A 23,656-nucleotide genomic window follows, 5' to 3' on the forward strand; every position below is an offset into this window, starting at 1 on the left:
CGGGGGAAGCCAGCCCAGCCAAGAGAGAGTCGAACTATGTTCAGGGTGAGAAACATGTCCAAACAGGGACTGGACACAGATTAATATACGGTTACATATACGGGATTAATCAAATAAGTAAATATTAATAACAGCAAGGAAAATGGGAGTTAGCACTCTCACTGTTAGAGAAAGGAGTTACAAATATGGAAAGAAAAAAAAAAACTAAAATGAACCCTGAGATTTGAACTGTGGATACTGCTGTGAACTCACTGTTTTATATATATATACACACACACACACGGAGAAATAAATATAGATGTAGTGTGTGGGTGTGTAACAGTGTGTGTGTACCTACATATATTCCAGAGCTCTATACATTGATGAGAAAACCTAGAAGTCACAACACTCCAACAGCAGTGAGTGCATCCGGAACCAGGATCTTGGCTTCTAAGAATCCATTCTCCATTAAAAAGAATCATGTTTTAGATAAATAGCTGATTCTAGGTCTGGCATAAAGAAAGCACAAAGTGTGCCTAGAACAACTTGTTATTCCAGAAAGTAAGGACGTGCTCGAGAATGACAGAGACAAAAGGACTGACATCAGGGCGCGGGAGTCCCCCTGGCCTGATGGTGAATACAAATAATAAGAGAAAACAGATTAAAACCACACGTCCATGCTGATAACTAATGTTTTCATTAAAAAAGCATGGCTTTATATAAATAAATAAATACATGAAGAAGTCTGATGAAGAACAAGATATTTATATAGTTTTTTTTTCTTTCTTTTCCTTTAAATTTATTAAGGACCCTCCCACAAAATACATACTGAATACAGAAGGGAAGAGAGTCACTTTATGGTGGAAACCCTCCTCAGAAACCTCCTCGGTCAAGGAATCAGAGCAAACATCCTCGGGGATGGGGCAAATCACAGTCTTGTGTCCTCTGACACGCATCGCGAGGACGTTAACACCACTTCTGCGATTTTACCGCCAAAGATGCATAACCTGGATCTAACCACAAGGAAACATCAGACAAAGTACGAGACAGGCTATAAAAGAGCTGGCTTGTCGTCCTCAGAAGTGTCAAGGTCATGAAATTCAAGGAGAAACTGAGGAACTTTTCCAGGTTTTCCTGAAGAAGACTAAAGAAACATTACGTGGAACACAGTGGGCGATTCTGAACTGTACCCTTTTGACATAAGGGACATTACTGGGGCAACTGGCAAAGCCTGAATGGGGGTCAGAGATTAGATGGCCACAGAGGTAGAGTATCAATGTTAACGCTAATGGGTGGATTGTCCTTGGCTGGAATATCCTTCTTTGTTGAAAAACACACTCTGATATTTGGGAGTGAGGGGACATAATGTCACCAGATGGTTCAAGAAAAAGTCACTATACTACACATGCAACTCTTCTGGAAGCTTGAGATTTCAAAACGTTTTTAAAATCATTTTTTTAAAAGAATGTCTGTATGTGTATAACTGAGTCACTCTGCTGTGCAACAGAGATTGGCACAACACTGTAAATCAACCATACTTCAATCAAAAATCTTTTTTTATTTCACATATTTATTCAAATTACATCGTACTTTGTCTTACAGTCAGTCCCGCTATCACACTTATTTTCAAAGTACACACTTGTTCCAACACAAATGACATATTTGGGAACAACCTGAGGATAACTGGAATTTCGTGTTGCTTATGTGCAATTTCGTCCCTGAGGACTGAACAGACACACACCTACGTCTAACATCCGCCAGCAGCCTCAGTGCATCTCGAGCGAGCATCCCATACACAATGGATGTTACAACATCCAGTACCATTTCAGCACACTTCACAATAACCTCCACTTCACAGTAACTCTGGAGTTGCAATTCTTTGGATTGCCCACTTCCACCAGCAAATTTCAGGTCTTTTTCAAAACAAAGTACCCTATTTTTTGGTGTTTCTTAACCATTTAACATGTGTAAAACTATGCTGGTTTCATTAGGTTCCTTATTTTTTTGTTAATACGACACTAATTTAGTTTTTAAGTGTTGTGTGCCTAACTCCATCTTGCCCATCAGCTCTATGGTTTTTATTCAACAGTTTTGTATAGTATAGTGATTTTTAGGAACATTTAAGTCATCTTTTAACAGAACTGACTGCATTAATATAATCATCTTTACCAAAAAGAATAAACTGCATGCCATCGATGGTGTCCACCTTCTGTACATATAGGAATGGGGAAAAAAGAGGGTGGAGAAAGAAAATTTGGTTACTCTTGACAAACTGGAGAAAAAAAATCAGACTGCAGAAAAATAACCAAGTACAACTAGGGTTTTTCTATATATATTTTACTTATTTATTTATTTGGCTGCACTGGGTCTCAGTTGCAGCATGTGGGATCTAGTTCCCCGACCAGGGATTGAACCAAGGCCCCCTGCATTAATTAAGAGTGCAGAGTCTTAGCCACTGGACCATCAGGGAAGTCCGTTAATAGGTTTTTAAGAAAGATTTCTGTTCTGTAGAACCCAATCAAAGGAGGAGATATATCAAATATTACACTTTCACATTAAATTAGCCACATGATAACATTTAATAAAATTTGAGGTCGTTCTATTTTAACTTTATTAATGTGTTTAGGAATGAGACTAATCTGATGTGACGTCACAAAGGCTAGAACTTCCCATCAAGTTTTCCACATGTTTTCTTCAGAGCTTTCAAGAGTCATCTGCCAGAAATAATCTTATATAAAGATGCTATGTTTAGTTAAAATGAGAGAAACAGAACTAACCAGGAAAAGATATTACAGCAAAGAGGTGGTACAAGATTATTCTAACACAAACTCTGAGGGCATTCATTAAACTGCCGCCACCCTTATAACGTCAATTCTCTCAGCCTAGCAACTCCTAACGTATAAAATTTTTAAATATCTGTTTGTGTATATAAAGAGAAGGAAACAATGAAATGAAAACACTTGGGATGAAAAGATGATTATGAATAAATTACGGTAAACTCCTTTATCATCCTTAAGGTTGATTAAATAGTTTAAAAATATTGCTCAACAGAACAAGGGTGGTAACATTTGTTAGATTCTAAAAAACATGATTCATTCTGGAATGCTTCTGATGACACAAGCTTACTAAAATAATCTACTGGCAAGTTTGTTCAAAATTCACAATGAAGAGAGTCAGTTTTTCACACAAACAATACAACCCAAAAGTATGGCTTCACCTATGCTGTTTTACTTTTTTAATGATAGAACTAATAAATTAATATAACTAATAATACAATTAAATCGGTGGTGGTGTTCATGTGTGGTTACTGGGGAATGTTACTAAACACAAATCACAAAATCTGTGCCAACACAAGTCCTAAAAGTGGTATTTTTGCCATTCTTTCCTTTGCAAGGTTGGCACCTGGCTTTGGTCAAGTTCAGTTCAGTTGTTCAGTCGTGTCTGACTCTTTGTGACCCCATGAAATGCAGCACGCCAGGCCTCCCTGTCCATCACCATCTCCCAAACTCATAAATAGCTGCTGCAAATCCCAGCAATATATTCTCAGAAAAACAGGCCAAGGGACCCAGAAGAACCCAGGTGGTACACACGCGAGCAGCAATCGCCTGCTTCCAGGGCACCTGCGACTTCAGCATCCTCAACCACAGCACCTGCTCCTCAAGCTCAGGACTGCCTTCGAGGTATCACCAGAGCACAGAAGGGTCTACCCTTGGCAAAATCTGACCTCTGTTCTTCCAGCTCTAAACATCCAGGGTTCGAAAGAAGGATGGGATAATAGAAAAAATAAATAAATCCTCTGGAAACTGCACTATAATCAACTCTCTACTAGGTACCAGTTCACCCAAGTGTCCCTTCCCCCCTCTACTCCAGGAACTGTGAGAGGGCAAGGGGACAATTATCTGTTCAGCATCTACCTGGTACCAAGCCATGCAAACTCTGACAAATACTCTCTCCTTTAATCCTCTCAATTTAAGCCTATATTTATATACTTCTGGTCTTCCCTTTCTATATATCAAGAAACACTCATTTAGGTAACTGGATCAGCAAGACAGCTAAACAAAAATGAAACTCAATTACCCAAAGGTTTTAAAAGTACAGGTTATTAATTAGCCTAAGCTTGGACTTTTGTCTTGTTGGGGGAAGGGGCCGTTTCACATTTACATTTTTCACAAATATGAAGGTCACATCGAAAATCACCTTTGTTCATGGGAGTCCATTATACTATGCACTCTACTTTTGTATATATGTTTGAAACTTTCTATAATGAAATAAAACAATTAAGGGAAAAAACTATCTTCATCATTAAGCCAACCCAAAAAGTAACTCTTACCTAAAGTTAATTTTCCACAGTGCCAAATGAAATTCAATTAAATCCAAATCTTCTAATTCACACAGACCTGAAGGTTTCTGGATACTTAAAAGCAGAATGAAAAAGCCAGGCATGCCAAGTCAACAACAAAACAGAAAAATCAAGCCAATACTCAAACCAAATGTTTCACTTTCTCCCACTCACATTCACACTCTCTCTCTCTGGGATTCCAGTTGTCCCTTGCAGACAAAGCAAACGATGGGTGCCAGCCACAAGTCAGCTCAAAAATAACCTTAGCAACAGAGGCAAGGTTATTTCCACCTTCCACCCAACAGCAAGACGAGCTGCTTAGGAATAACAGACTTACTTTTCATACCAACCATATGGACTTCCAATTTCAGAAAGTGTTTCTTCCTTATCGCTCCTTGGAAGAAGTAAAATATAAAACAATTTCTCATTTCCTAGGCAAAAACTACCTCTCAAATGAAATACTGATGAGCATACTCAAGACAAAAAGTATAGCTTTGATCACAAATTTGAAAACACCAAAACCACTAACCTAAATATTTTTCTAATTCAAAATTAGAAACAATGCTCCTAGCGATACACAAGAATTATTGTATCTACTTTTTCCTAAATCAGGACTGAGTGTTTTCCTGTTTATCAATTTTTATTTTATCTTTATTTTTTGGCCAAGACATGTGATTTGCAGGATCTTGGTTCCCCAACCAGGGATTGAACCCAGGCCCGCAGCAGTTTAAGTGCTGAGTCTTTACCACTGAACTGCCGGGGAATTTTTCCTGTTTATCATTTTTTCATCTAGATTTCAAGTTAAGGAACAAGACAAACCATTAATACATTCATTTGTGATTTGCAAGTTCGAAGCATTATGCTACACATACTATGTAAGATACAAAGCACCTCAAAGGGTTAAAATCCATGTCAAATCTTAAATGGGTAAAACTTTAGAACCCCTACTTGTCATCTGCCCATAAACCAGCACCCACCCACACCCCCCAGCTCAAAACCAAACATCTGACTGAACTGGGCATAATTAATCTGCAACTGAGCTAGGAATCATACTTTCTATTACAATTAATATCTTTACAAATCCACTGTGTTTTCATTTGATCCTTTTTAATTCTTCACCTTGAAGTCTTAATAGCACAACACACCCAAATGAGCAGAGAATCGGCTAATTGTACTTTTCAGGACCTCAGATCTGGCCACCTCCACCTTACTTTACCAATTTAACAAATAAATATTTATTGAGAACCTACTTCCCTGATGGCTCAGATGGTAAGAAATCTGCCTGCAATGTAAGAGACCCAGGTTCAATTCCTGGGTCGGGAAGATGCCCTGGAAGAGGGTATGGCAACCGACTCCAGTATTCTTGCCTGGAGAACTCCATGGACAAAGCAGCCTGACGGGTTTACAGTTCATGGGGTCGCAAAGGATCAGACACGACTGAGCAACTAACACTATGGTGTGCCAGACCAGTGTCCTAGGCAGGGATACAACAGCGAACAAGCAAGATGAGGCCCATGCATTTGACACTGAATTACAGATCCAAGGACAAGCAGGAGTACTTGAGTCGGCCAGAGAAAAGCATAAGGAGAGAGCCTCGTCTACTCTGGAAACCAGGTAGGAAGTCTGTGGGGCTGGAGGGAGAGAAGAGGCATAAATGAAACGGAAGAAGAAGGTAGAGGCCTGACCACAAAAATGTTTCTAAGCTCCCACGAGACTGAACTTTATCCTAAAAGCCACGAAAGCCACTGACGGGTAGCAGACAGACTGAGCCTGTCTGACAAACGCTCTCGGAGCACTTTCTCTCTATGGCACTGAGAAAGTACCAGACCTCTGTTCTAAAACTGATACTTCCAGGTGGAAAGGAACAGGCCTCAGCATATAAACACATCCTCCCTCTGCTGGTGGAGAGCATCTAGTTATTAAGAAACTTCAGGTCACTGCTCACCACCATCGCCATGACTCTGTTCAGGAGATAAACATCGGAAACATTCCATGGTTAAATATAAACACCCCCGTGGGGCTCAGGGGGAAGGAATCCACCTGCAATGCAGGAGATGCGCTCCATCCCTGGGTCGGGAAGATCCCCTGGAGTAAGAAATGGCAACCCACTCCAGAATTCTTGCCTGGGAAATCTCATGAACAGAGGAGCCTGGCGGGCTACAGTCCACGGGGTCACAAAAGCGTCTGACGTGACTTAGTGACCAAGAATAACAAATAAAAACAGCACCAAAAACAGGTACAACCAATGGGCCCGGGCGGGGGCGGGGCGGGGGGAGGATGTTAAGAAATGAAATGTGTCTTCATGAATTTCTTTAAAAATTTTGCTGCCTTAAATATCTACAATAAAATATATCCACTATTATTCTTGGCAATGAAGGAATGTTAACATCAACTGACCCTCAATTAAACACATCCTCTGGGAATATAAAAATCACTCAAAATTCTGAGAAGCTTTTACTAAAATGAAGCCATGCTCCCCTGTTGAAGACTTAAAAGTAACAGAGCTTTGGTGTTCAGATTATTCATCACTGTATCCCCAGACCTAGCACACCGTAAGGGGTTAACACAGAGATAAGTTAGCTTTAAGAAAACAGCCAAATCAGACAACCGCAAACTCAAGTTTGTACATTTTTTCTTTTATTACAGGCTCCAAAACACAAAAATCTCCCAAGGACCCACCTGTTTTAAGTCACTATCATTATCACTCACGTTTAGTTAAGTACGTTTGAAACTCAGCTGATACCAGGAGAAAGAAAAAAAATCAAAGAGCCAAATTTTACTATGTCACCGTTGCAGAAGTCCAGCAGGTTTTACATGTTAGACTCTTCTATTTCCTCATTCTTTAACATTCTCTTCATTTTCTGATAATATTATAAAGGAAACCAAGAAGAAAGAAACCATGTGTTCATATCACACACCTCCTAGTCAGCCAGGCAGCCGTCCCGGCAGGCTGCTCCTCATCATCACCTGCCATCCTGCAGGGGACTGGGGAAACAGTGCTCTCCCGGATGAAGAATTATTGGTATTCAAACGATCAGAGGGGGAAAAAAAAATCATACTTAACATCAAACTCAAAGCCACGCATCCAGGTCTACACTCTAAGCATCACCACGTATTAAACAGCAAAACATTTAAAGTGCTGGTTAATCCAGATCCGAGGCCAACAAAATGCCAAGTGATATTTACTTTTCACTATCGTCAAAATCAACATACGCTTTCATTTCTGTATGGAAAAAAGAGTGAGCCTAGTGTTTCATGGACTACGCTTATCAATCTATAATACTTTCTAAATTTCTCTTCTAAATCTTATGTTTAATCACTAAATTGTACTGTTCCCAACACCAAAAATTTGGTGTTCTAACATCCTGGCCCTGCCTTACATGGATTTTCAGAGAACTGCGATTAGAAACAGAAGATACTTAAAGGCAAGTGACGTTTCAGATCTAGCAAAATAATCAACAAACATCAGAAAGACATAGATTTCCCCCCTTTATCAGAAGAGTCATAGGACTCTTCAAATACTTGAAATATCGAATGGAATCTGCAGAGCGTGTCAACTTTGGCAAAGAGAGTAATCATCTTAAAGACCAAGAATCAGAAATCAAGAAACAAAGATCAAACTTAAACAAGAGAGAAAAAAAAAAGTAAGAGAAAGATAAACAAAAAAACCTTGCCTCCTGCTTTCTCAAAAATCAGCTCAATTGCTTGTGAAAGGCTTCCATAAGTTACTGATAGGCTGCCTATGGAAACCTCTCTCGAGCCAAAAAAAAACAAGAAATGGGTACAATGTAGGGAGCAAAAGTTAAGTCACAAAACTTACCAAGTAGTACATTTTTTAAAGTACAAAGGAAAAATATAAATAAACTGAATCTCATTAAAGTTAAAAGCTTTTGCGTATCAAATGCCACCTACCAACAGAATCCAAAGACAACTCACAGGATGGGAGAAAATACTTGCAAATCATGTATCTCTAATGGTTTAATATTTTAAAAATATAAAGAGCTCTTACCAATAGACAATCCAATTTAAGAAGAGTAAAAGAAAAAAAATTAAAAGGGTGAAGGAACCTGAGCAGACCTTTCACTAAACAAGATATACAAATAGCCAATAAACACACGCAAAGATGCTCAACCCCATTACTCACTAAGGAAATGCAAACCAAAACTACAACGAGCTACCATTTCGTACCTATGGGGATGCCCTACACTTAAAAAAATACACACTCTGAAAATAAGTGTTGGCTGCAAGACTGGAGAAACTGGAAACCTCACAGATTGCTGGTGGGAATACAAACTGGAGCAGGCACTGTGGGAAGTCTGGCAGTTCCTCAAAAAATTAAACTGAGTACTGGAGTGAGTTGCCATTTCTTACTCCAGGGGATCTTCCTGAACCAGGGATCGAACCCACACCTTTTGCTTGGCAGGCAGATTCTTTACCACTGAGCCACCTGGGAAGCCCTAGAATTAGTATATGACCCAACCATTCCACTCCCAGGTAAACACTCCAAGAACTGAAAGCAGGGACTCAAACAGATACATGTGTGCCAACATTTGCAGCAGTGCTGTTTACAGCAGCCAAAAGGTGGAAGCAACTCACGTGTTTGTCAACAGTTGAGAAAACAAAATGGGGTATACACATGATGGACTATTATTCATCCATAAAAAGAGTACAGTTCTGACACATTCTATGCCAGCAACGAACCATGCAAACATTCTGCCAAGTGAACAGGGAAGACACTAAGGGACCAATATTGTACGATCCCACTTAGATGAGGAGGCTGGAGCAACCACATTCACAGCAGATTAGCAGTTGGGGGGTGGGCCAGTGGATGAGGAGTTATTGCTTAATGGGAAGCGACTTTCTGTTTGGGGCAACAGGAATTTTTGGAAATAGTGGTCCTGGTTGCTTAACACTGTGAATGCAATCAATGCCACTGAATTGCACACCTAAATTACCAAAATACATGGCAAATTTCATGTCAGAAAAATTTACCACAAAGAAAGAGCAAGGGGGGAAAAAAGGACAGAGTTGTTTTGGGCAAAGTGAATTCAAAATCACAAAAATCACTGAATAATTTAAATTGGTGTCTCTTCTCAGACTCCTTCCCTTCACCCCCATTAAAACTCAAAATAAGAATTAACTGAAGAAGTGACTCTTTTCCCAGGTTAAATGCAATCCAACAACAAAGAGGCCAGTTTGACCACAATAGTCTCTCCATTCATTTCAACTAACATTTAAGTGCATCTGACGTGCTAAGCACAACAAGGACGTTCAACCCACAGAACCTCCGCATCACGACTTGACAGATTATGAAGATATGGATAAAATGAGTTTTTCTTTACAAGTTAAATGATTAAATGGGTTTATTTAAAATATAAAGATCTACAATAAGTACATCAAGAATCCTGAAGTCAGTCTGCTGTCATCTCTGGCCCACCTGGTTTAACTTTCCTATATTGGCAATTTTTTTCGTTTTTCTGCAAGAGAATAAAGGATTATTTTTTTAAACTACACAAAGAAGACCACAACACAACATTTAAGAAAATACTATTTTCTGACCTTTAAAAGCCAACAGTCTACCAATCAGAAAATACTGATATACATCACAATCATGAGTATAATTTAAGCTTAGTGCCTAAAAAGCACAGTTCCTCAAAACGGGGCAACTAGCAGTTCCATGAGTTAAAAAAAAATACTGTTTTCCCATCTTTCCAAGTATACAGTTGTTCAACACCTGAATATTAAGCAAAAAGTTTAAGTGTCTATTAATCATACGTTTAGGACCACTTGGGGGTGAAAAAGATTCCTTTTCCATGGATATTTAAATGTTTTACAGCTCTTTAATAAAAAATAATAAACAGCTGTGCTCACTAGCACACCTCTAGGTTAAGTTTTAAAACATGACACAGAACCTTCCTACAATCTACACTTCCCTGTACGTGACACTCCACAACACTTTTCATCATTATAATTAGGCTACTAATCGCCTCAGAGAACTGTTCATAATTGATGATGGTAACTAAGGTACTTCAGAACAATGACCAGCTTTCCTTCTAGTCAAAGTACCTGGGTGTATCTGTCACCTGGGAAGGAGGCGGAACACTGCTTCCAGTCTAGTAACTACTCACTCAAACTAACAAAAGGGGTGGGGAGGGGTGGGATCTGAGAAGAGACACCGCTTTAAATTATTCAGCGTGATTCCCAGGCTTGGGAAAAACACTGGATTCATGGGATCAGCAGGAGGTATGAATGCTCTTCGATATAAGCCACAATATTAAAAAGAATTACTGGGTCAAAATGCAATATTCATTTTCCATTTAACATCCAATTACCTAGAGGACTGAAGATGGGGCAGAAGCTAATGAGTCCAGGGCTCCATTTCATGTTTAAAAGCAAAAGTGTGAAGCTTAGAGGGGGAAAAAAAAACTGATTTAACAGATTAAAACTTAAAAGGATTATCCAGGGGACAAAAAGGGGGAAAAGAAAGAAGGTAAAAAAAAAAAAAAAAAGGCTGTAACATCCCAAAGATATTTCCCTAGAATTCTTTAGGGTTTTTTTCCTTTGACCATTCTTTGTCACAATGATTTCAAAGATAGACTTCAGTGCAGACATTCTAAGCCTTATTTTCAGGGCAGATTGTCCTCATGATGGTTACACACTGACACTTCACAGAATCCACCGCTCAGTATTTCACTACAGGTGGGATACTAAGTGAATGAGAGGTCCGAATTTTTTTTATTAATAAATGGGGTATCTTTACTTGACAGAACTCATTATTCCTTCCCCCAAAAGGTTCAACTCACACTTGCTCAGAACCGTGGAACTTTGGGTCTGAGAGGGACCCTGGAATCTGTACTTGAGTTCATTGCTTCAGTTTAAAGATGGGAAAACTGAAATAAAGGCTTCCATCGAGTTATTCGTCAAGTTGGACTGACGCCGATCCTCCTCTGAGTTCAGCGCTAGCATTAGGTCAAGAGGACATCTCCTATGGCTATAACAATTTATACAATTGTTACAGGACATCTCCTATGGTTATAACAAAATATAACAATTCTGGGCCTATGAAGTGTTGTGCCAAGCTCTGTGCCAAGCCCCCTTCCATGCATATTCTACTCAATTCTCACAGCAACCCTGAGGAAGATGGTATCCTCCATTGGGCAGATGAGAAAACTGAAAATAGCTTGCCCACTCAGTCCGAGTTGACTCTAATCCAGGTCTGATTGATTTCTAACAGTTGACTCCAGTGTTAGTCGAGTCTGACTCTTTATGACCCTATGGTCTGTAGCCTGCCAGGCTCCTCTGTCCATGGTATTCTCCAAGCAAGAATACTGGACTGGGTAGCCATCCCCTTCTCTAGGCGATCTTCCCAACCCAGGGATGAAACCCGGGTCTCCTGCATTGGAGGCAGATTCTTTGCTGTCTGAGCCACTAGTTCACCTTTACCCTACAGCCCTTACCTTGGCCTACAGGGTCCTATGTGGCCTGACCCCTACCGTCTTTCTAAGCTCACTTCCTACCACTTCCCATCACTTATAAAAGTCCAGTCAACCTTCACTAGGTGTTATGCCTCAGGGCCTTTACATATGCTTGACACCCCCATCATCACCCTGATCTCCAGACCTGAGAGTGACCAGTTCTACCCTTCAAGTCAAATATCACCTCTTTAATGAAGCTTTCCCTAACCACTCCGTCTAAAATAGACCCTCAGTTACTCCTACCACTCTCCAAAAATGTCTTGCATATTGGCTGTCTCCCCACCAGGATAAAAGCACCACAAAGGGGAAAAACCTCCCACTAGAATGAAAGCACCAGGATGGCAGAAATGTTCTGCCTTATTCATTTCTAGACTGCCCAATACCCAAAAGAGTATCTGACGAGGGGCGGCAATCAAAAGCACCACTCACTCAATAAATGAATGAATGCCTATATCTGAACCTCCACCTCATTAACAGCTAGTATCACAGAATTCAGAAACTGATTAGCTGGTTATGGTGGTTTAGTTGCTAAGTCATGTCTGATTCTTGCAACCCCATGGACTGTAGCCTGCCAGGCTCCTCTCTCCATGAGATTCTCCAGGCAAGAATACTGGAGTGGGTTGCCATTTCCTTCTCCAGGGGATCTTCCCGACCCAGGAATCAAACCTGGCTCTCTGCATTGCAGGCAGTTTCTTTACTGACTGAGCTACAAGGGAAGCATCAATTGACTACCTACAATCTTCAATTTTTCTCTAGGTGCTTCTTATGATGAACCTTATCTTTTCAATCACGTGGTATGTGCCTCAGGGATATTTTGTAATTCTCACCTTTGGACAAGTTAATGACTCAATCTGGGCTTATAAAGCAGTCAAAAATCTAGAAACTAAAGAATAACGCAAACCAGTCCATCCTAAAGGAAATCAGTCCTGAATATTCACCGGCAGGAGTGATGCTGAAGCTGAAACTCCAATACTTTGGCCATCTGATGCGAAGAACTGACTCATGTGAAAAGACCCCAATGCTGGGAAAGACTGCAGGCGGGAGAAGAAGGGGACGACAGAGGATGAGATGGTTGGATGGCATCACCGACTCAATGGACATGAGTTTGAGTAAACTCCGGGAGTTGGTGATGGACAGGGAGGCCCGGTGTGCTGCGGTCCATGGGATCGCAAAGAGTCGGACACGACTGAGCGACTGAACTGAAAGAATAACTGCCCTTTCACTAATAGTGTACACAGGCCTGCCTCTTCTTACGGTATCTCCTTGAACTTCTCTGAAGCCAACACCTAATCTGTTTGCTTCTGTTTAACCTTCTGCTTCAGATTAACCTTCAACTCCAGGAGTTGGTCATGGACAGGAGGCCTGGCGTGCTGCAGTCCATGGGGGTCGCAAAGAGCCGGACACGACTGAGCGACTGAACTGAACCTTCATCTTGACCAATGTTAACCACTAGTTCTCTCTCTCATTCTCTGGCAGGCCTCTGCAGCATCACAGTGCATACTTCTCGCTTGCTAAAGTTCTATTGGCTTTGTGCAGCTAGATGTGCACAACATATCTTCCATGATCTAAAAAGCTGCTGGGACTCCCGTGGTGGTCCAGTGGTTTAGACTTTGCCTTCCAAAGCCGGGGGTGCGGGTTCAACCGCTGGTCGGGGAGCTAAGACGATCCCACATGCCTCATGGCCAAAAAACCAAAACGGTAAAACAGAAGCAAGGTTGTAACAAATTCAATAGAGACTTTAAGAATGGCCCACACCAGAAAAATCTTTAAAAAATAAAAGCTGCAAAATTAGTGTTAAGTCGCTCAGTCATGTCCAACACTTTTGCGACCCCATAGACTGTAGCCTGCCAGGCTCCTCTGTCCATGGGATTCTCCAGGCAATAATAGTGGAGTGGGTAGCCATTCCCTTTCTCCAAGGGATCTTCCCGACCCAAGGATCAAACCCAGGTCGCCTGCATTGCAGGCAGATTCTTAAGGAAGCAAGTAAGTCAGCAGCACTTCAGCCTCTATGGCTTTGGAGTTCCACAGTCGTGGAGAGCTCTAAAGAGTGGCCACACAAGGATACCCTCCTTCCTGGAGATCTTACACCGTATTATACGCAGCTCCCACAGGCCTGTCAAGCTCACTGGGGGAAATGTCAGGGTCGCAGCAGAATTAGCTACTGGCAGGAGTATGGAGGCCCTGGAATGGCAACTGATGCTCTCTGAACGCTGCTTCCCAAGCCTGTCTGGGACCAGCACATTTTCACTGTTGAAGAGGCTTCAACTTCAAACCTAAGACTCTGTTTCCGACATAGCAAACGTCTGCAGAAAGCCATAAAACATCACCAAAATCCTGGTCAAATGTGCTGCTGGCTCTGTTTTATAACCTCAATCTGCTCTCCAAATGTGGTTTCCTTCTAAGAAGACTGATACAATGTAATACTCAGAGGAAGTATCTGAGCAGCCAGCAGAGAGTGGAGAAGCAGGTCCTTTAACAGGGTGGTGCCTTTTAATTCTCTAAATAAGCCACATTCACAGTGCGAATTTCACTCCAGAAAAGCTCAGGGACTAAGGGCACTAAGCATTTTGAGGCCACTTTCACGTGAGGAACAGCAACAATTTTCATACCACACTTAGGAGGGGATCTGAAATTTTCCTGGGATTATTAGAAAAGGTTGCATTTCATTATACAAAACATGTATCTTACCTAGAAGCTTAGGTCCAAATCTCATATAGAATGTGCATGAATTATCAACTTTCTATACAAAAAACTTCCCACTAGCAGTTTGGCTAAGACGCAGTTCTAGTTTTTCAAACAGCTTTGTTTTGTGGCCAAGGATAAGATCAGAGCAACTTGCTCAAGGTCATCTGGTCAAATCAGGAGGGATTGTAACAACTGATTTCTGCCTTCCGAAAGCCAGCCACACATCAAACTTGTCTTGGAACTAAGCAGGCCCAAAGGGAAAAATCATTCCTCCTTTCCTTCCCTCAACAATCAAAAGCAAAATTAGACAGCGGAACTTCAATAAAATGTCCTCAGTATATAAACTACTGCTCCAACAATGCCCCGGCATCTGTCTCAAAATCAGTAACTGAAACAATTTGCAAAAGTGAGTAACTGCTGTAACAACCTTCCCATGTGACAGCACCATAAACTTCATAAGAGTTTAAAAATCAGCCCTTCAAATGTACATCCATAAATAGTTCACTTCTCTTATCTCCTAAAAGACCTGGTCAGACTGGAACAGAGGTACACTGAGCTCTTGGATTTTTTCTAAGTTCAAGGATCATGAATAAGTCCGAAGTTCTCTTGAGAATTCTGAAAGGAAAAGGGATATTTCACATCCTGCAGGTGAAACAAGTGATGAAATCAACAGTAACCACTCAGGCTGTAGAGGGCAGGGGGCTACAGAGAAGAAGCATGCACGCACTTTCATAACCACATTCCTTTCCTCTTCCTTTTTCAAAATCCCCACACCTCCCTGACACTTCAGCCCCATCCTTTTCATTTCTACTTTTCAGTGCTGATGTTAAAACGCTACTTTTGATTTAATAACAAAAATATAATGGCCAATGAAGCCGAATTTTTAAATTACTTAAACCGGATCAGCATGGGGATATCAAAGTAGCTAAGAGCACTCTGTATTTGTTACAAACACATTATAGCCCTATTTAGTGATCCTTCTCACATCCAATTTTCACGACCCCCATTTCAGATGACCTGCAAGCCCAGGAAAACTTCCCTTTGCTCTCAGACTACATGGGTCACTGATATTGAGAGCCAGCGTTCGATCTCAAAAATATCAACAACAGTTACGCTGAAACTGCATCTGGGCTATATTACACGTGAGCAACTTTAAAATATTTATAACTAACGTGATTTTTCTCACATCTCAAATTCAAGTCTGCCTATTTCCGGGTACAGCTGTAACACACTCTCGGATTAAGGACTTCACTTTAGCCCTTGAGCACAACGTGGCCACAGGGTATACAAAGCAAATCAAAAGCAGGACTGGAAAAAATTAAACCTGGAAGGAAATACAAGTCTGATGCTTCCCGTTAGGCCAGAACACAGTATTGGCACTGAAAATGTATTAGGTTGAGCTATATCAAACTGCCGACATACAACTGGTTTTGACCTGCAAAAATGGAAATTTCACATGAATATCATCTAATATTATTTTCTAAGCTCATTTTAATAATTGTCTCAAATAAGGTCTTCACAGCCCAAGGCATATAAAAGCTTCTCTTTCTCTAGTTTACCTTAACCTTTTGAAAAGATTTGCCACCCTCTGTCCAAAGCTGATTATCTAAAAAATTAAGTCAGTTAACAGGAAAGCCAAGATAAAGAAAACCACTAACTCCTGGATGCGAAACCCCGAAAACCGCTCCTCATCCTTCCCACCACTCCCCTTTTCCAACTAACAGAATCTGCATCCTAAGTTGACCTGTCCTTTAGAAGACTTACACTTAAGCAGAAATTAGTGACTTTCAGTGCTTCCCATCTTCCTCAGTCAGTTACCAGTGAGGCAGGAACTGAAGTGTGGTGGCGCCCACTGCTTTACACTGGGATCCACTGACCTAAAAATCTACCACTGAAGAATTTTAATTAAGTTGATAAGTTCCATTTTGTTTTAGAATCCTGCTTCTAATCTCTCTAATCAACAGGGTGATTACCAACCCAGTGGGGTATATTTTTCCATTTAGACGTAGCTGATATATGCACCCACACCAGGAAAAAACCTGTTCCTTTCACAAAAGGGGTTATGGCTCCAAGATTGCCTCTGGGTTCAAATCCATCGTTTTACACTCAGTTTTATTAGAGTCTAATACCCAATATGCTAATGAACTCTTTTCTCAATTAATTCCCCTAATTACTCACCTATTCTTATTCTGCCCAAATTCCCACCTCCTCACCAGGCCATCCACAGTTCCTTCCCAGAGGGAGATGCTTCTCCTAAAACACTGTTACAGCAAGCTGATGTTACCTGTTCTATCTTCGAGATTGAGTTTGCAGTTCAAATCATCAATATTAACCAAATGAAATATGCTCTTAAAAAAAAAATCAGGAAAGAATCTCCTGCTGTATCTGGAAATTTCTCTATTCAGCTAGTTCAGTGTTGACAGGTCAACAGAAAGGCACTAATCATTACTACAATCCTAAAGGGTTCTTCTCTAGAGTTAAACCATCAACCCTTTCCTAACATCCAAATCATCCAGACTTTTTAGAGCAAAAATGCCCCACCCCCAACAGCATCTTCTGATCATTTTTTCACCTTGAACTGAGGTTTTCTTATGGTCTCATGGTCACGCCAAGTCAGGCAAATACATACCTTAAGCCTTCCATCTACTCCCTTCTTTCTCAAAAGCTATATACAATAGCTTTTTCTTTTAAAACTCTCTAAGCATCAAGTACAATGGTAAGTGCCTTAAAAGGGAATTTATGTACTTCCAGCTTTAAAACCCTATGAGGTTTTTTTCATCCTAATGCACACCCCCATTTTACAGAGGAGAAAAGCTGAGGCTAAGTAACTTGCTCAAGGTCATACAGGGCAGGGACTAGAATCCAAGTCTGACCTCCAAGTTCCCTGACCTTAATCCTCACGCTGTTACTTCCTTCTAGTATCTTTCTTCTCCTCCCTAATGTCTGCTCTGTGGTCTTAGACAGTCTCTACTTGGGCAGGGCTCAGTTTCTCCAGAGCTGCCTTTCCTTTAAAGGCTAAGCCTTTGAGAGAAGAATCAGTATCCATTCCATCTTTTCTCCACGCTCCTCCTTCCCACCTGCACCATTTCCCCAAGGCCCTAGTCACAGCCTCTCCTCTAGGGCTCTCCACCCCCGCCCCGGCCCCAGAACAGGTCCCCTTCTACCCTTAACGCCAGGAGAGGCCAGAAGTGAAAGAAGGGAAGAAAGGAAGAGCCCACACAGCTCCCCTTCCCCAAGACTTCAGCTGGGGAAGAAACTGGCTGAGGACCAGAGAGGGGTGGTGAAGGCTGGGCGAAGGATAGGCGGGAGGGCAGGGAGCGGGGAATGACAAGGGTGTGCCCTTGGGGGTAGGCGGGGCAGGGGGAGGGGATGGAGTGGCGGCGTGGGACGCTCCGGGGCTTGCAGATTGAATGGGGGGTGGAACTCCGGGGGGAGCGGGGGGATGGCACCCGGCGAGGAAAGGGATCTGGCCACTCGGAGGAGGATGTGTGCGTTAAGGAGGAGGACCAGGAGGAGGATGTAACCTGGGAAAGTGGAGGGAAGAAAGGGGAGGGAGGGGAGCGAGCAGGAAACGGTGGAGTCGCCGGCGAGCGGAGAGGGGAAGGATGGATGGGAACCGGGAAGGTGGGACGCCGGGAGACCCCCGCACCCGGGCTCCGCGGGGAGGGGCGGGCGGGTTCGGGGTCCGCGGAATGCGGGAACCGGGGCTGGAGGAGACCCCGGGGCGGGAGCTCTCGAGGCGAGCAGCGGGAAGTGGGGCTTCTGGGGAGGCCAGGGCCAGAACAGGGGGCGTCCCAGCACGACGAGGGTGAGGGAGGGTGTGTGTGTGTGTGTGTGTGTGTGTGTGTGTGTGTGTGTGTGTGTGTGTGTGTGTGTGTGTGTGTGTGTGTGTGTGTGTGTGTGTGTGTGTGTGTGTGTGTGTGTGTGTGTGTGTGTGTGTGTGTGTGTGTGTGTGTGTGTGTGTGTGTGTGTGTGTGTGTGTGTGTGTGTGTGTGTGTGTGTGTGTGTGTGTGTGTGTGTGTGTGTGTGTGTGTGTGTGTGTGTGTGTGTGTGTGTGTGTGTCGGTGTGTGCGCGCGCGCGAAGGCACCGTCGGGTTAGCGCGTGGAGATGGGGTTGAAGGAGGGCAGGGGGGAGGCTGGCGTGGGGTGGGGGCTCCGGAGCCCGTCGGGGTTCAGAGGGCGGGAAGGTCCTGGTCCCCTGAGGGCCCGGCGGGGGCAGGGGGGTCTCCCGAGGATCGGGCCGGAGCCCCCGTAGCCTTCCAAGCGCCAGGCTCCGAGTCGCCTCCCTGCTGAGTGTCCAACGAAAGCCGGGGTCCCCCGGGGCGGGGCGGGGGGTTCCCGGAGTCCCCCACGCCCAGAGATCAGAGCGGCACCCCCCCACCCCGGCGCCCCGGACCCCCCTCCTACCTATGCCCGGCGCCACATAGACGAAGTAAAGCAGCGAGGACGATAGCGAGAAGAAGAAGAGCGCGGCGAGCAGCGAGCGGCGCGGCAGCCGCAGCAGCCCCCGGCGGACGCGCATGCTGCAGCCGGGCCGCCGCTCGGGCGCCGGGCCGGGCCTGCTCCCGCCGCTCCCCGTCTGCCGCCTCCCGGGCCGCCGTCGCCGCGCGGGCCTCGGCCTCCGCCTCCCCGGCCTCGCCGGCCGCCTCTTGCCGCCGCCGCGCCCTCCCAGCCGCCGGCCGCCGCGGGCCCGGCCACATGAAGCGGGCGGGGGCCTGAGCGGCCCGGCGGAGAGCGCAGCGGCGGGGGCGGGGCGGGGCGGGCCGCGGGGGCGGGCCGGGGGCGGGGCCAGCGCCGCCGGGCACCGTCGCAAAAGACCCGCGCGCGCGCTCCCCGCGCCGTGCGGCTCCCGTGGCGGCCCGCGGGGAACGTCGCCAAATGGCGACAGCCCCTCTTACCCGAGCGGCCGCCGCCCTGGCTTTTGGGGAGCGTCGCTGAAGTGCCGGTAGGACGCCCCCAACCTGGGAGCCAAGGGACAGTCTGCAATGTCTGATGCGGCTGGTCACCCACTGCGACAGGAGAGCGGGATTGTAGGCGAGGGCTCGGTACACACCTTCATTCAGTCATCCATTCGGTTCACCGTTTATTGCAAGTCAGACGGGTGCGTGAGCATGTCTTGGCGCTCAGGATGCTACACAGGACAAAACAGGCAAAATCTCTTGTCTTCTTGAACCTAACACTAAAATGGAAGGAGAAAAGGAAAGATCAGTTCATGTCAGGTACTGATAAGTGATGTGAACACAGTAAAACAGGAGAATATGTTTGAGGGGGACTAACGTCAGGGAAGCCCTCACTAAGGAGTCACATCAAAGGGTGAACAGCAGATGCCAAAGCCCTGAGGTTAAAAAAGCTTGATCTGACCCCAGGTTGACTCAAGACCAGCATGGATAAAATCCAAGGACAGGTTGTAGCTCTGGGCAGATTCCACATCCCAAAGACTCCTAAGGGGGTTAATGATAACAGTCATCAAAGCGAAGACTTGCCCTTGAGAAACACTGGCCTTTACTTACTTCATTAAATCACCCCCAACAACCTTGAGATGTGTGCTCTTATTATTCCTATTGTACAAATGAAGAGTGAAGCTCCTGGATGGAGGAGCAATCCACCCAAGCCTTGCAGTGAGGGATTAAATAAAAAATGACCGGTCTCAGACTTCCCTGATGGGACAGTGGTTAAGAATCCGCCTACCAATGCAGGGTACATAGGTTTGATCCCTGGTTCGGGAAGGTTCCACATGCTGTGGGGTAATTACTCCCGTGCGCAACTAGTGAGCCCGTGCCCTAAAGCCACAGCAATAAGAAGCCCCTGCACCGAAACTAGAGAGGAGCCCCCTCTCACCGCAACTAAAGCCCACATGCAGCAGCGAAGACCTAGCGAAGCCAAAAATACATGAATAAATAAATTAAATCTTTTAAAAATGATCCATCTCTCAAGGCACCCTTGACCAGTAGGTTGTAGATTTTAAGTGCCTCAGCGTTCCATGCGGACCCTAATTCCTATCCTGAAGACAAATTGGTATCCTCCTGTGTAGGATAGTATGCGGCCATATCCAAACAATGCTTTGCGATCAGTCTTAGGCTGGAAGACCTCTGAGGCAGTGGGCACAGTAGAACCTGCCTCAGCCTCAGTGGGCCGCCAGCTGAACCGGGGAGCCAAGTATCCCCTTGGAATGCCAGAGCAGTCAGAGGAAGAAAGGACTTTGCAGGAATTCTGTGAAAACCAACAGTTATCCTGCTTTGTGTTCCTAAAGTGGTTTATACTTTTCAGTGTTTCTTTGGCTCTTCAAATGAGGGCTCTAGAGTCAGACTCTTCTGGCTCATTGACTCCTGTCTCTTGCATTCTTAGCTGGACAGGACCTTAGGCAAGTTACTTAACCTCTCTGCCTCTCAGTAAAATGGTAGATATTATCAGTAAGGACTGCATCAGATTGTTGTGAGAATTTGAGTAATACATACATGCTAGTTCTCAGCTGAGCAACACCCCTGGGAAATGGGATGAGAGAGAAGACGCTTGAACAACAAAAAAGAAAAGCAAATATTTTGACTCGGACAGACATGAATTCAAATCTTAACTTGGTCTCAACTGGCTGTGTGACCTTGAGCAAGTCACTGCCCCCTCTGAGCCTCCATTCACTGCCTGTGAAATGGGCCCAGTGTTGATCGTCCTATAGGGATGTACTGCAGGGTAAGTGAGATGCAGAGGTGAGGCCCTAGACCAGAAATCTCAAACTAACTGGAATAATCTGACTTGCCACTTCTTTTGTTTGGACCATGCAACGCTGCCTCCCTCCTAACTCTGTCTTTAATGAATGTTTACAAACACACAGAAAAGTTCAAAGACTAGTACAAGGAACAACTGTACACTCCACCTGGACTGTTCTTTTTCCAGATTAAACAAATTTTTTTTACTTTTATACAATTTTTAAATGTTACTTTCCATTTACAGTTATTACCAAATATTGGCTTTGTTCCCCATGTTGTACAATACACCTTTGAGTCTATCTTACATCCAATAGTTTATTCGTCCCACTCCCTCATCCCTACATTGCCCCTCCCCCTATTTTTTCATATTTATCTATATTCATATGTAGGTTTTTTTCTGAATTATTTAAGTTAGTTGCTGCCTTATTTGTACTTCATGCTTCAATACTTCCACAGGAAATCCTAAGAAAAAGTACATTTTCCTACATAATGACAAAAATATTATTACACCTAAGAAAACGAACAGTTATACTACAATGAACTGTAATATCCAGTCCATTCCCAAATTTGGACAGGGAAGCCTGGCGTGCTGCAGTCCACGGGGCTGCAAAGATTTGGACAACTTAGCAACTGGACAACAACAGCAATTCCCAAATTTCCCCCTTGGTTTAAAAAATATCTTTGGGACTTCCCTGGTGATCCAGTGGTTAAGACTCCACACTTCCACTGTAGGGGCTATGGGTTCATTCCAGGTACTAAGATCCAACCTGCCCCACGGTGCAGCCAAAAAGAAAGCAGGAAAAAGCTAGAAGATATGCAAACGGCCAATAAGCACATGAAAAGATGCTTGCATTTATTTGTCATCTGAAAAATGCAAATTAAAACCACACCTCGATACAACATTGGCTGCTGGTTCACAGGAAAAAAGGGAGCGTCTAGGGCTGAGCCTGGAGGAAGTCTACCTTGAATGGCAGAGCAGGAAATTGTGACTCTGCCAAGGAGTCAGAGAGGTTGGAGGCTGGGTGTTCTGGAAGCTGAGGGAAGGGGTGCCCTTGCCTTTGTGAATGGGATCAAAAACCATCTTTGGACACATTGTTTGGAACCCCTTCCTCCATCATTCCACATCGGTAAATGACACTCATAGGGCTGACTTCCTCAGAGTGCTGCTGGGTGGGAAGATTTCGAGGACTTGAGTACCTCTAACCACGCTGGGACAGGGAAAAAGAGGGTCTGGCCCCTCTGTGGTCTTCCCAGTTGGTGCTAGTGGTAAAGAATCTGTCTGCCAACGCAGGAGACATTAGGTCCCTGGGTGGAAGATCCCCTGGAGGAGGACATGGCAACCCACTCCAGCATTCTTGCCTGGAGAATCCCATGGGCAAAGGAGCCTGAGGGTCTGTGGTCCATGGGGTTGCAAAGAGTCAGATTCAAAATGGGCTCCAGTTAGGAAATCTAGCTGACTCAGAACAAGTGTCCTCCACAGTTGGATTCCCTTACCATCCATCTCTACCCTAGCCCAGGTGGGCAAGGAATTCCCTGTTCCCCGGTGAAAAGAGATAGGGAGACCCTCCCACATCTGGACTATATACTGATGACCAATCTCCACTCAGACCCATCTGAAATAACAAGGCATTGATTGATTATTTTTTTCAAATGGAAGGGGGCGTGGTTATTTTTTTCAAATGGAAGGGGACAGGAAAGATGGTAAAATCTTTCCTCCACACCTCCTTTCATCTCCAAGTCAGGTTTCCAACTCACTCAAGTGTTCATTCATTCATTCATTCACTATCCAGTCTCTGTGTCAAACAACCTCACTGCTTTCTGGTCTCTGCTCACATGTTACCTCCTCCAAGAGATTTTCCTCTGAAATATTTTCCTTCTCCCCACCCAGAACTCTTTATCTCCTTACCCAGTTTCTTTCTCTTCATGTTACTTTTCATCCTTGACATCACATGTATGTGTTTATTTGCTCCTTTTCTGTCTCCCACCTTAGAACATAAGCTCCATGAGGTCAGAGATTTTGTTTCATTCTCTGCTGAATCTTTGCACCCAGCACAGTGCCTAGCACACAGCGTGCGTCAGCACTCAGTCACGTCTGACTCTTTGTGACCCCCCTGGACTATATAGCCCACCAGGCTTCTCTGTCCAGGGGGTTTCCCAGGCAAGAATACTGGAGTGGGTTTCCATTTCTTCATCCAGGGGATCTTCCCGACCCAGGGATCGAACGCTTCTCTCCTGTGCCTCCTGCAGGCAGATTTACCCGCTGAGCCAATGGGGTAGGTGCTCAATAGTTGTTGAAGGGATGCTGACTGAATAGCAGATGTGCACTGAGCACACCTGGGCATGACAAACGCACAGGTGACTAAGAGGAGGTGTCTGCAGCCCGTGGCAGGGTGGACAGGTAAGTGAGTAACTGCAGTACAATGCGGGACTCATACGACCAGCAGTCTGGGGAGGTGGCCTGTGAGGTTCTAGGTGGC

The 23,656-nt window shown here is 44.2% G+C and overlaps 1 protein-coding gene and 1 non-coding gene across 2 annotated transcripts in view; both read right to left on the reverse strand.

Moving 5' to 3' along the window:
- B4GALT5 (beta-1,4-galactosyltransferase 5) overlaps nucleotides 1–19,213 on the reverse strand; it is a 72,566-nt gene extending 53,353 nt beyond the window's left edge. Inside the window, exon 1 of the mRNA XM_081560251.1 lies at nucleotides 18,886–19,213. Coding sequence (XP_081416377.1) covers nucleotides 18,886–19,000 — 115 coding nt within the window. The 5' untranslated portion in view covers nucleotides 19,001–19,213. The remainder of the gene's footprint in view (nucleotides 1–18,885) is intronic.
- TRNAK-CUU (transfer RNA lysine (anticodon CUU)) lies at nucleotides 2,373–2,449 on the reverse strand. Its single transcript is given in 2 exon segments — nucleotides 2,373–2,408; nucleotides 2,413–2,449. It is a non-coding gene; the product is annotated as a tRNA-Lys (tRNA).
- Nucleotides 19,214–23,656: the final 4,443 nt, after the last annotated feature.

Source organism: Giraffa tippelskirchi, chromosome 13 (genome assembly GCF_054371585.1).
Source record: "Giraffa tippelskirchi isolate mGirTip1 chromosome 13, T2T-mGirTip1v1.2.pri, whole genome shotgun sequence".
In the NCBI taxonomy this organism is placed as follows: Eukaryota; Metazoa; Chordata; class Mammalia; order Artiodactyla; family Giraffidae; genus Giraffa; species Giraffa tippelskirchi.